General features: G+C 41.2%; 1 protein-coding gene across 1 annotated transcript; it reads right to left on the bottom strand.

Annotated features, from left to right (window-relative positions):
• Positions 1 to 6,231: 6,231 nt before the first annotated feature.
• Positions 6,232 to 10,426, bottom strand: LOC119067669 (regulator of nonsense transcripts 2). The gene is made up of 9 exons (XM_037170775.1): positions 10,408 to 10,426; positions 9,748 to 10,319; positions 9,549 to 9,668; positions 9,153 to 9,483; positions 8,646 to 9,090; positions 7,596 to 8,582; positions 7,377 to 7,530; positions 7,043 to 7,318; positions 6,232 to 6,888 (listed from the first exon to the last, which is right to left on the bottom strand). The coding sequence occupies exons 2-9, from the start codon at positions 10,312 to 10,314 to the stop codon at positions 6,358 to 6,360; spliced, it is 3,411 nt and encodes a 1,136-aa protein (XP_037026670.1). The 5' UTR covers positions 10,315 to 10,319; positions 10,408 to 10,426; the 3' UTR covers positions 6,232 to 6,357.
• Positions 10,427 to 11,854: the final 1,428 nt, after the last annotated feature.

Below are 11,854 nucleotides of genomic sequence, written 5' to 3'. Positions count from 1 at the left end.
TGAATGAAATTACATAACTAAATTTCATTGAATGCGGCACCGGCCAAAAAAGTACTTATCAGGAACGAGAGACCTTTCAATCATTTTTTTTTTGAATAAATTCATTCATGTGAAGGAACTAATATCGCCATTTGGACATCAATCATTCCTCTTGTCACATCGACACCGCTTGAAATATTATCATCTTGAAAAGTTGTTTTATTTACCTCCGATACCGTTCTCTATATATTAAAATTCCAGGAACAATTACATGTAGACTGAATGAAGTGAAGATTTGTGGAAAGATCAACACAAACTGAAATTAATATCCCAACAAAATACGTGCGACCTTCATATTCATTTGGCCACTGTAGCGCTTAAACTTCTTACAAATCATCAGAGCGCAAAATTGAATTCACGTCTAAATTCCCAATTCAATGTTGGGTGAAGTTAACTTCCGCTAACTTTTATAAATTTTAAATCGAAATGTATCAATACCACAAGAGATTCGCCGTTCCTATCAATTCAAATTTATTTGTTAGTATGACTCTCCAATCGAGTGTTTCATTGTTTCATTGAACAGTACCAATGGAAATTTTATGTTGACCGCTTTTCGGATCATTTAAAGATCACATACATTGCACATCGACCTGCCTGTTAAATGTCGAACGTATACATGCAACCAGCTAGCACCGATTGTCTAAATGTGGACACAGGGAAACGGGGAAACCAGGACGATGAGTTAGAAGCTATGTCTTACACTCAGAACCCAACAACAACAATTGGTACATCAGCAACAAATCATTAAAATATTGAGAAAGCCATAGAACTTTGACACTCTGCACGTATCAAGGGTTGACAAGTGGTCGGATGTCAAGAAATAATTAACTGGATCAATCATAGCGTAGGCTTGCAATGAAAGATTTCGAATCGGCTGACAGAAAGTATCGGTTCGAAGTGGCCAAATTCAGCCAATGACAAAGTTACGAATATAATAGTCAACGTTTTCAAGACATGCCCGTCAAGGACATACAAGTTGAAGGAGTTGAACGATTCGATATTGATTCTGTTCCTAGTTATGGGTTGGATCAGTCTTTGAGTCTGGATAAGCGCTTCAGATGGTGGTGGCTGGAGAACGGAGATGGGGCAGTGTTGTGGAGGTCACACTAAATTTATGATCTATTATTACATTCCTGTGAAGAATCAACAAATCGACAAAAAAAAAACAAATCGCGACGAAAAATATAGCCAAAGTGTGAAAAAACGCCCGGAAACATAAAGAATGGAAAATTTGTCTTTATGGCGTTTCTCCACATTCTGGCGATTTTTCTTGGTGATTAAACAAATCAATCAAAAAAGAGTGTGAAAAACGCCAAAATGTTGAGGGATTCTTTTGAAAAACAGCCGATCGAAATCGGACTTATTTTCCAGTGGAATTTTTGATATGCCTAGAAAGGTATTCCATCCTAGAAGTCAAAACCACTTTCAAAAAAATTCTTCGAAGCTTGTGTGGCTAGTGTGAGGTGATCAAAGATCGAAAACATGCACTTTTCTTACAGAACTTCTCCAGTTACTCGAGCCGTACAGGGTCGTGTGGGGTGTCATTAGAAAGGTAATTGCATGTACTTTCGGGACAAATAGGGTCTTATGGGGGTTTGGAAGCATCTAAGATTAAACATGAGAATTTGAAAATTTTTAGTGCACATATTTATATCGTAGATGCTTGCCAACCCCCTTAAGACCCTATCTGCCCCGAAAGTACATGCAATTACCTTTCTAATGACCGCTGGTGGAAAAACCTACCTTTTTGGCGAGCTAAGCTCGCGGGAAATTTTTTTGAGCCAATGTAAAACAAGCGGGAAGTAATTAGGGTCACTTTTATTCATAAAACCGGGAAGTAATTAGACGAAGCCGAATCTTCGTTTTTGTATCTAATCTATAAACGAGAAGTCAACCCACATTTCAGCATTACGAACATGAACGCAAAGAATATTTTTCCTGTTATCCAAATTCGCTGTACTTCCCGGTAGCCGGTAAAATTTGACAAAATTTCCCGGTGAATCATCAACTTTCCAGCAGATCGACAAGTCCTTTGCAAACTTCCGGTTTAAGGGCTTTGGATTTCGCGGAATCTTAGATAACGCAGATAATTATTTTTCGCAACCCTACCGAACCGACCCCTATCACATAATCGTAATCATTGTCATTTTAAATCCAAACGTTGAAATTCAGCTGAAATTCGTATAACTTGAGTGTTGATTGGGGATGTGACAAAAATATTTTATTTTAAAAGACAGTTTTACCTCAGCTTTGGTCTCCAAATTTGAAATTTGCTTCAAGTTCGTTCATAATATCCGACCTGTGCTTTTTTGAAGCTTTCAATAAATACAACTACAATCAAGGTCACAGAGGCTTGCAACTATATCAAGACAAGAAATTTCTGTTTCTTGTTGTTGTAAGTAGCGACGACTAGAACCTACTAACTCTTCTACAAATTTTTCATAAATATGAATGTCCGATTGTTGGACCGTTGGACACTTTTTTTTGTGAAATAACCTCGATTAAGTTACTGAACAAGGGTTATGAACCATAGGCTTCGCACATAGGCTGTTCTGCGGAATATACGCAAAGTTTAATTTGAGACATTTGTTTGTATCACGTTCACCAAAGCACGGCATATACATGGTGTTCCCCTGTTCCGATACATTGTAAGAACAACCCCCTAATAGATAAATTGAAACTTTTGACAATTTTCCTACACAAAAATTTCGCCTGTCGCGCATCTCATACTACCTCCTAATGCTACATGTTCTCTTAGAGCTACCAATGAAAACGTTTACCGCATACAGACTGAAACTCGGCGCGTCTAATGATAGATATCTCTGATATGTGTGAGGTGATACCACAACCGTTACTATTCACTATTGTTAATAGTATTAATTGCTGGAAGGAGGTGCATGACACTAGTTAGTTAGTTAGTTTGAGTGGGTGGAACCGAAGCTCCGGCACCTAAGCCTCTGTTGGGCCTGTTGTGCGTACCCACGAAGGGCTATCTATAGTCTACCGGTACGGTTGAGATAGTCCAGGATGCTGGAAAGTGAGAGACTCCAGATGTTATTTTGCGGCAAAATGAAAGCCCCAAAGGCTTTTGCTCTAGCGGTAATGTACGCTGGGCATTTACATAAGAAATGATCTGCCGATTCTATTTCACCACAGCTGGGGCAGTAGGGGTCATTTACGAGGCCCATAGTGTGTAGGTGTTTATTGAGCGGACAGTGGCCGGTAATGGTAGCCGTCACTCTTCTGATATTTCTTCTACTAAGAGATAGCAGGAATCTAGTGTTTTTTGGGTTAATTCTCAAGCAGTTTTTAACGTGACTGGATAGGTTAGTGGATGACCAATAGTTAGTAAATTTGGTATGTTTCCATTTATTAATGAGGCCTTTGAAAAATGAAGGTGGGGCTTTGAGGAAGGGTTCAGGACTTGTGAGCGGTGCAACAACTCCAGCTTTAGCTAAGCGGTCAGCAGTCTCATTTCCTTCAAAGTTACTGTGTCCAGGTATCCAGACTAGAGTAACGCTATTATTAGTAGCAACGGTTTGAGCTAGTGTTCTGCATTTGAGGACGGACGAGCAGAAAATTTTGTAAGCTCCAATGGCATCTAGAGAGCTTTGACTATCGGAGCATATCATGATGTTTTTGTTGGAAACATTACCGGCGATCATTTCTTTAAAGCACTGTGAGATTCCGAAGGTTTCAGATTGGAAGATAGTTCCGAATGAACCTAGCGGAAATGATTTTTCCACTTGAAGTCGTGGACAGTAGATACCTGCGCCAGCTAGGTTGTTGAATTTTGATCCGTCTGAGTACCAGATGAGGTCTACGTTGGAGGGAATTACGGTGTTATTAGACCAGTTCTCTCTGGATGGGATAGTTACTTCAAATTTATTATCGAAGCAAAAGGTTGGGGTAGTTGAGTCGAAAGGCAGTTCGAAATATGGCGATTCTGCCACCATTGTCTTCAACAGAGCTGCGTGACCATAATTGGCTTTGTGGAGGAGAGATGAATGGTGCATTCTGAGGCATGTTGCTCTAGCGACAGATTCAATGTGGATGTGCAGTGGTTCGACGTTTAAGAGAGTTTCAAGTGCTGCTGTGGGCGTGGATTTCATAGCACCGGTAATACTCATGAGAGCTAGTCTTTGTATCTTTGATAGTGTTTTTTGGGTAGTACCAACATGACAGCGAGGCCACCAGATGAAAGCTGCGTAAGATAGCATAGGCCTGACTATGGCTGTGTAGATCCACATTAATACTTTCGGGCTCAGACCCCAGTTTTTGCCGCAAGCGCTACGACAAGACCATAAAGTGGAGATGGCCCTTTTGGTTCTATATTCAACATTGAGTTGCCAATTGAGGCGGGAATCTAGTATTATTCCCAAAATTTTTACCCAAGGTGAGAGTTGAATTTCCTTGCCGCAGATGGAAGGTGTTTTAAAGCCAACGATTTTCTTTTTCCTAGTGAAAAGGATCAGTTGGGTTTTGTCAGCATTTATTTCTTGGTGGTGGTGTTTACACCAATTTTCGATAATGCGAAAAGCTGATTGCATGAGTCCACAGAGTGTACTAATGCAAAAACCAATTAGGATAATGGTAAGATCGTCGGCGAAACTTATTGAAAGGTATCCGGAGTTGTTTAGGAGCTTTAAGAGGCTATCTTTTACCATTATGTATAAAAGGGGGGGTAAAACACCGCCTTGGGGGCAGCCTTTGCAGGTGGAAACTGTGATAATCGTGGATCCTAGTTTTGCGGTTACAACTCTGCTACTGAGCATGGCGTAGATCCAGCTAGTAGTGGTGTTGTCAACCCTATGTTCGGCACAAGAGTTGGTGATAGAGATAAAAGTCATATTGCTGAAGGCGTTAGAAAGGTCGATAAGTCCGCCTAGCATGACACTAGCATGCTGAAGAACTAGATCGTCAGTCGGGCTGTATATGTCTGTCTTCTTTCCCGACCAATTTTTTTTATTTATGAAGATTTCACAATATTGATATATTTCGACCAAAGCAATGTTTTTATTTTAAACCGTTTAAATCAGGAAATCCTGACTTTATTAACAAGCGGGAAGTGTTCTTAGTTTTTTGGCTCGCGGGAAGAAAAAAGGTTTTTCCACCAGCGCTAATGACACCCCACACGACTCGTGTAACCGGAGAAAAGGCCACGTTTTCGGTTTTTCATCACCTCATCCTAAGCACAGAAGCTTCGAAGAATTTTTTTGAAAGCGGTTTTCGCGGCAAGGGCTGAATACCTTTCTGGGAGCATATAAAAAATTCAACTGTAAAATGCGTCCGATTTCGGTTGGCTGTTTTTCAAAAGAATCCCTCGTAACGAATCGCAAAAAAAAAATCTTGGCGATTTGACTTGGGCTATACTGCACGGCTATTATTATTACGTACACTCAAGTCCATTCTCGGTGTATTGTTACGTTTAACACATTCAATCAATCGGGTCGTCGGTTTTACGAGAGCACCTCTTTCACTCACAAGAAATTTCAAGCGTAGAATATTTCCAACAGTACGGCGTGTATTATTAAGAACAGTGGACTCTTTGCAAACTTGTAGCCTACATTTAGGCGAAAAAGTATTAGTTTTTGGTGATTTCTCTGAATATTTTTCCGCCTAAATGTAGGCTGCAAATTTGCAAAGTGTCCATAGCTATTAATGTTCAAAATTGTTCACAGAAAAACACTTTCAAAGCTAAGTGCATCGCCACTTTGTATGGAAGCGTATACGTACAGTCCTAATAAAAGATTACCAGGCAGGTGGATCAATAAATTGAATGGTGACTGTGATTGTATATACCATCCGGCTTCATAGAATTAAACTGCATTTGAGGTATGAACTTCGCCTTTGATTTTGACGATTTGTTTTGTGTTTCGGATTAATTATCGTAATCAAAGGGAATCGTCGTATCATGACCGAATAGCAGGCGGACCGAAATCGGATAGTTAGCTCGTTGGTGGTTGCCGTTGTGTATGTGAAAACCAGTGGAGTGTAATATGCTTTCACTTTATGTTCTTACTCAATGACATGCACAAATCTTAGTTCAAAATGAATGCGCATCGTTCACCCTGAAAACCGGCTGCAGCATAGGCTGAAAGGAGGTTGGCCTTACCGTGCCATTGATACGATTGAATTGTGCACCGAATAGATAGCATTGCGGTTTACATTGATACGAACGGATATTGGACGTCAATTTCGAAAATCATTTATTTCCAATGTATTCAGTGTTGCACGACCCCCAATGCCCCAACCAATATTGCATCGGTTTCATCGGCAACGATTCCATGTATCCAAATTGCTCATCGAATTTCTTAATCAACTAAATATTAGATCGGCATCGGGTGCCCCCTTCTGATGTTTGTACTTTTGTTTTGAGTTCGTTTTCTGATTGCTCCGCTGTTCCGCCGCCGTTCGTTGACTCTGTAGCAATGATATTTGGTAGTCCTCTTCCTCAATTCGTTCGGTTATGTTCAGCGTGAGCCGCTTCACTTTCTCCTTTTCTTCGCGAATTTGCTCCTCCTGCAGCCGTAAATTGATTGCCAGCTGACTGTCAACAGCGGCTGTGAATGTTTTGAACTGCTGTTTGCCGCCCTTAGCACCGCGAAGCATCAGAACGAATGGCACAGACGTCTCTGACGGTAATGGTTCGTTTGCCTGCAGTTGGTCGTATGTTTTCTTGCCGCCACTTTTGGCCATAATTGGCACTGGAATGTCTTTTGTACTCGGTTTAATGGTATCACGCAGTCGTTCCTGGTAGCTGTCGATTGCTAGCTTTTCGAATGCCTGCTCAAATTCAACGTCCTCTTGAGTTCGCTCCTTTTCCTTCGGTAATACTTCGGGCGATTCCTACGGAAATCGAAATTCAATCAAATTAAGACTTCGACGATGAACCATTTAAGTTGTACATGACCCACACAACCCCATCAACCGAATATCAACATTCTCATTACTGTTCAATGAAATCGTCATATAACAATGAAAGCACAGATGAGATACATACCGTCCGTTCAACCGAGTCATCATCATCATCGTCGTCGTCCTCATCATCATTTTCATTTTCGCCACGTACAGCATCATCCGATTCGCCGACAGCTTCGGACGTAGTGTCTTCGGTCAGCTCATTGGACAGTTCAGCATCCTCAACGATCGGCTCTAAACTGTTAACATCACCCAAATCACCACCACCATCCTTGCCGGGCGATTGGAACAAAGTCGGATACAATTGCAATCGTAACTTTTCCACCGCTTCTTTCGCTTGTTCGTACGATTTGAATAGCTGTAAAGTATCGGCACCGTTAACCACACTCATTGTTATACACCGTGGGGTACAATACCTTCAGTTTCGGTCGAACATTTGACAGACATTCTTTGTACGTATGATCGACTAATATCGGAAACAGATTCGACGTATCCTCAATGGTGCTAAATATCGGGTGACTCTTCTTGAACCAGTAGTATTGCTGGAAGAATATCAGGAAGTAGTCCAACCTAAATAAAGGAAAATCGATTTAGTGGTCGAGTTGTTATGGGTGACATTGATATCATTGATCTACCTCTTACGACTAACTGGGCTTGTGAAATACTGTCCACAGGTGTCCAGTAACACACACGCCAACTTTAGCCGGAACAGACTATCTGGTGGATCCAATTCGGATACCACTTGTGCATCCAGCGTAACTCCCAGCGAAATGATTGAGTATAACGTGTTCAGGATATTGGACGATTCAACCAAGCGATAATTGTACAATTCGCCCAAGTACTTGGCCATTGCGATGCGCCTCTGTGCCAATTTCGGCGAATGAATTTCCAGTCCGGCTCGAATGTCCTCAAAAACGGTGTCAATCACTTTCACCATCGCTTTGTCTTGATACGAACTGATGCCGGACACCAGGTCCGCCAAGCATCTGATCAAATGGTAGCGCACATTGTACGCCTTCGACAGACATTTGATGGTGTACGCGTTGATCTCTTTGTCGTCCCAGTTCAGCCGGCGCATAATTTTAATCACTTTGTCCACGTTCGATTTGTTCAAGTCTTTGAATATCAAGTGCCGGATGTACTGATTCATTGGCGGCCGAATCTTCTGCACGGTATTTTGACCCTCCGGTGGCTTGACCAAATAATAGGAATTTTCGATTTGGGCCACATGGCGTGAATCCAATGCGGTTGCCGTTTTCAAACGCATCATCTGTTCCAGATAGACATTCGTGCGCAGTCGGCTGTCCTTTGAATTGTACAAATATTGGCCGGCCACTTCCAGGAAGGCGCAGGTCATTTCGATTTGGTGATGTTGGAAGTCGAGCAGCAGCACCTTCAGACAGAACAGAGCTTCGATTTTCGAGTACAGGCCAAATTTCACCATTTCGCCGATGTACCGAACCACTTTGATCTTCGACTCGATGGTCATTTGGTTCTTCTTGTTGATGTGGTACTTGAACTCGTTCTTCAATTTCTGGCACAATTCTGTAGACACATCCGTCGACACAAGATTGATGGTTGCGACGAGTCGGGCGAAAAATGGCAGAATATCCAATCGTGTTCTGGAATCGAAACTTTCGTCGGTGAGACGCGGTTCCGTCTGTCGTATTGGTGAATAAACTTACCTTTGCACGCCGAACAACGCATTGGCCAGCTTCTTTCGATTGTTTTTCGTATTCAGATTCAGCAGAAACTCAATAGCAGCCGAATCGATCAACTCCTTGTTGACACAATTGACTAAATTCGATAAGAATACTTCGAATTGTTGTCTGGTGCCGTGTACGACACCTGTAGTGGATGCAGGAGCCGCTGACTCTTCCACAATCGGTTCGGAACTAGCCACATTGCTGGCCTCTTCTATATTGGGCAGCTCGCTGACGTCCACCTGCAATAATTCCGGTTCAATGTCCATGTCTAACGTCTCTTCAGTCATAGCAGGTTCGGCGGGTTGAGTGGGTGCTTGCTTCGGCGCATAATTTGGTAGAAAAATGCGCAGATCAGGCAGATCGATGTAGAAACTTTTCGTTTCTTCATCGCCCCATGGATCGAGTTGAGATTCCATCAAATCATCTGGAAGAGACGGGGAATGTTTAGTGAAACTGAAATGAGTCATTGGCCCCCAAGAAACTTACCATTCTCCAATACCATTCCCTTGATCGGATCTTCTTCATCCTTTGGCAACTCGGGCATACTTTCGTTCAGCAGTTCGGCCATTGCTTGTACCGACACCGACAATTTCTCGAAATTGCTCTGCATCAATTCCAGTTTCTCTTTGCGTTCGTTGGACACTTCTCCTTTCGAAGCCAAAATGTTGCGATTGGTGCGAACCGTTTGCTGATACGATTTGTGCTCCGAATAGAGATGTTTGCACAGCGTATAGTAGTAGTCTTTCAGCAAGTTGCGAAGATTCTGCTGTTTGTCGGATGTCAAGAGAGCGAACGCTGGTAGTTCCACATTGTATTTCTGTTTACAAATGAAAATCGAGTCAGAATGGTATGCTTTCAACTGACGGTTGTTGTGACAAGTACCTTGGCTAATGTATGAATGGTTCGATTGACTAAACCGGCATATTCCTCTCCACAGTGGCGGCAAAATGATAAGATAATCGACAGATTTGCATGATCTTCTTTATCCGATTGAATGAGATACTGTGGTACAACGAAAACGTTACATTTTAACAACTGTACGGCAATGGAATCGTTACATCGTCATAGAAATGGTACATACGGTCAATGTCGATCCGAGTAGAGGCAGACCCATTTTATTGCTGAAAACACCGACCGATATCAACTCCGCAAAAAATCTCAAATCAACTCTGGTTTTACTTGAATTGGCCAATTTCTCTCCCGGTTTAATTGCCAGAATTTTCGACCAATTCTCGAAGAACGCAACCGAAAAGTCCGCGTAGACTTGGTGTAATTTGGAACAAAGTGTTATAGCGGCAGCAACATCAGTCATTTTCAATTTCGCTTCAACCAATGACGAACTAACTTCGGAAATGTATTTCGTTAAATTCAATCCGGACATATCCTTGACGAATCCGTCCAGTTGACCAGCTGTAAATTGTTTCAATCGCTTGACAAAAGCCGTATTCTTTTTGAGACTGGAATCCAATCGGACAAAGTACTCTTCCGATGGACGATTGCATGTTAGATTCTCTTGACGCAAATTTGATTTGCTTTGAATTCTTGCCAATAAATCGGTTGTGTATGTCGTTAGTTCATCACGTTCGCGTAACTCAATTTGTTCTTCGCTTTCAACATTTTCAACGCTGACCGGTTCCGGGTTTTCCATACTAACTGGTAAAATTTGTGCGAAAAAAAAAATTATTTTTATTTATATTTTGGGAGTGATTTTTACCACGACGTTTAACCACAAAAATATTACCCAAATGACGTTTGAACCGCTGTGATGGTACCGATATGGTACGAATTTTTGTTTTTATTAGGTTGGTTTTCCTTGCACACACTGATCTTTACCATTAGCATAACACTATAGCGTTTTTCGAGACTGGTTATTTATTAGGGTGGTCCAAAAAACCTTTTGCATGACTTGAAAAAATCGAGGATATGTTAGGCTAGCGCAAGGAAATTATATACTGATAGAAGGTGGATATCGAACAAGAAATGCGAGATCAACACCTCGCGAGATTTTTGACATTAGGCGAGATAAATCGGCAACGGTAGTCCGGTTTGTCTGTTTTGGTTATCCACATTTTTAAAATTATAGCGCGTCCTTCATACATTCTTAATCAGAGTGTGCTAAAATTTAAAAAATGTGGATAACCAAAACAGACCAACCGAACTACCGTTGCCGATTTATCTCGCCTAATGTCAAAAATCTCGCGAGGTGTTGATCTCGCATTTCTTGTTCAATATCCACCTTCTATCAGTATATAATTTCCTTGGGCTAGCGCAAAAATAGAGAACATAATTGACCTAAAATGCCGGCCTCCCGAATAAGGAAAACTATTAAGTGGAAAAATTAGAGTGTGGTCCAGTCAGGGCCTATTTTTGGTAAATTTTTTTGGAAAACTACCAAAATTTACCAATTTTTTGGAAAAGTTTACCAAAGCTTTTCTAAATTTACCAAATTTGCCAAAATTTACCAAATAAATTTTTGGTAAATTTTGGAGAATTTGGTAAATTTTACCAAAAACAAGGCATCAGAACAGTCGGAGCGTTTGCTGCGACTTAGCCCCGTACGACGCTATTTGGAACAAACCTATTATTCCGTGCAAAATTTAAAAAAAAACAACAATCGGGAAAATGGACAATACCAGGTAAAGTTATTTATATTTCGTATAAACAAGTTCACTGAGCGGATTCTGGCATGAGGACTTTTGCTCGAAGGAAAAAAGTTCTATGAGCTAGCAATGTCTGATGCATTTTCGTTCAACTACAAATTGAGTCGTCATCAGTGGCGGACCCACCATTGATAATAAATTCGTTTGTGTACACCTTGGTTATTACACGCATTTGTTTTACTTCCATTAGGAACTGTAAAATAGTTGAAGAGACTACATTGACTTCTCGTAAACGTTCGTTGTCACCAGACAATCCCGAAAAGATAGTGTAAGCATTTTCGGTGAAATAGGTGTTATTATCTCAAGTTACCGCTCTTTTTTCTACAAAAGCTTCTCATCTGACTCCGCGGCAACATCCAGCGATATCTCGAGTGATTTATTTCACGAAGAGTAAGTTACTTCTAATAGAAGTAATCACTTTTCCGTTTTAAATATTCTGTTCATTCGAAGATTTCTCGAAGGCGGTTGTTCTATCTCCAACATAAGAGATTTCACGGCCGTCGACGATGACATTAGAAGTCTAAGGTC

Source organism: Bradysia coprophila (assembly GCF_014529535.1).
Source record: "Bradysia coprophila strain Holo2 chromosome X unlocalized genomic scaffold, BU_Bcop_v1 contig_128, whole genome shotgun sequence".
NCBI classification, from domain to species: Eukaryota; Metazoa; Arthropoda; class Insecta; order Diptera; family Sciaridae; genus Bradysia; species Bradysia coprophila.
The sequence above is the reverse complement of the archived record's forward strand: the minus strand, read 5'-3'. Positions and strand labels throughout refer to the sequence as shown.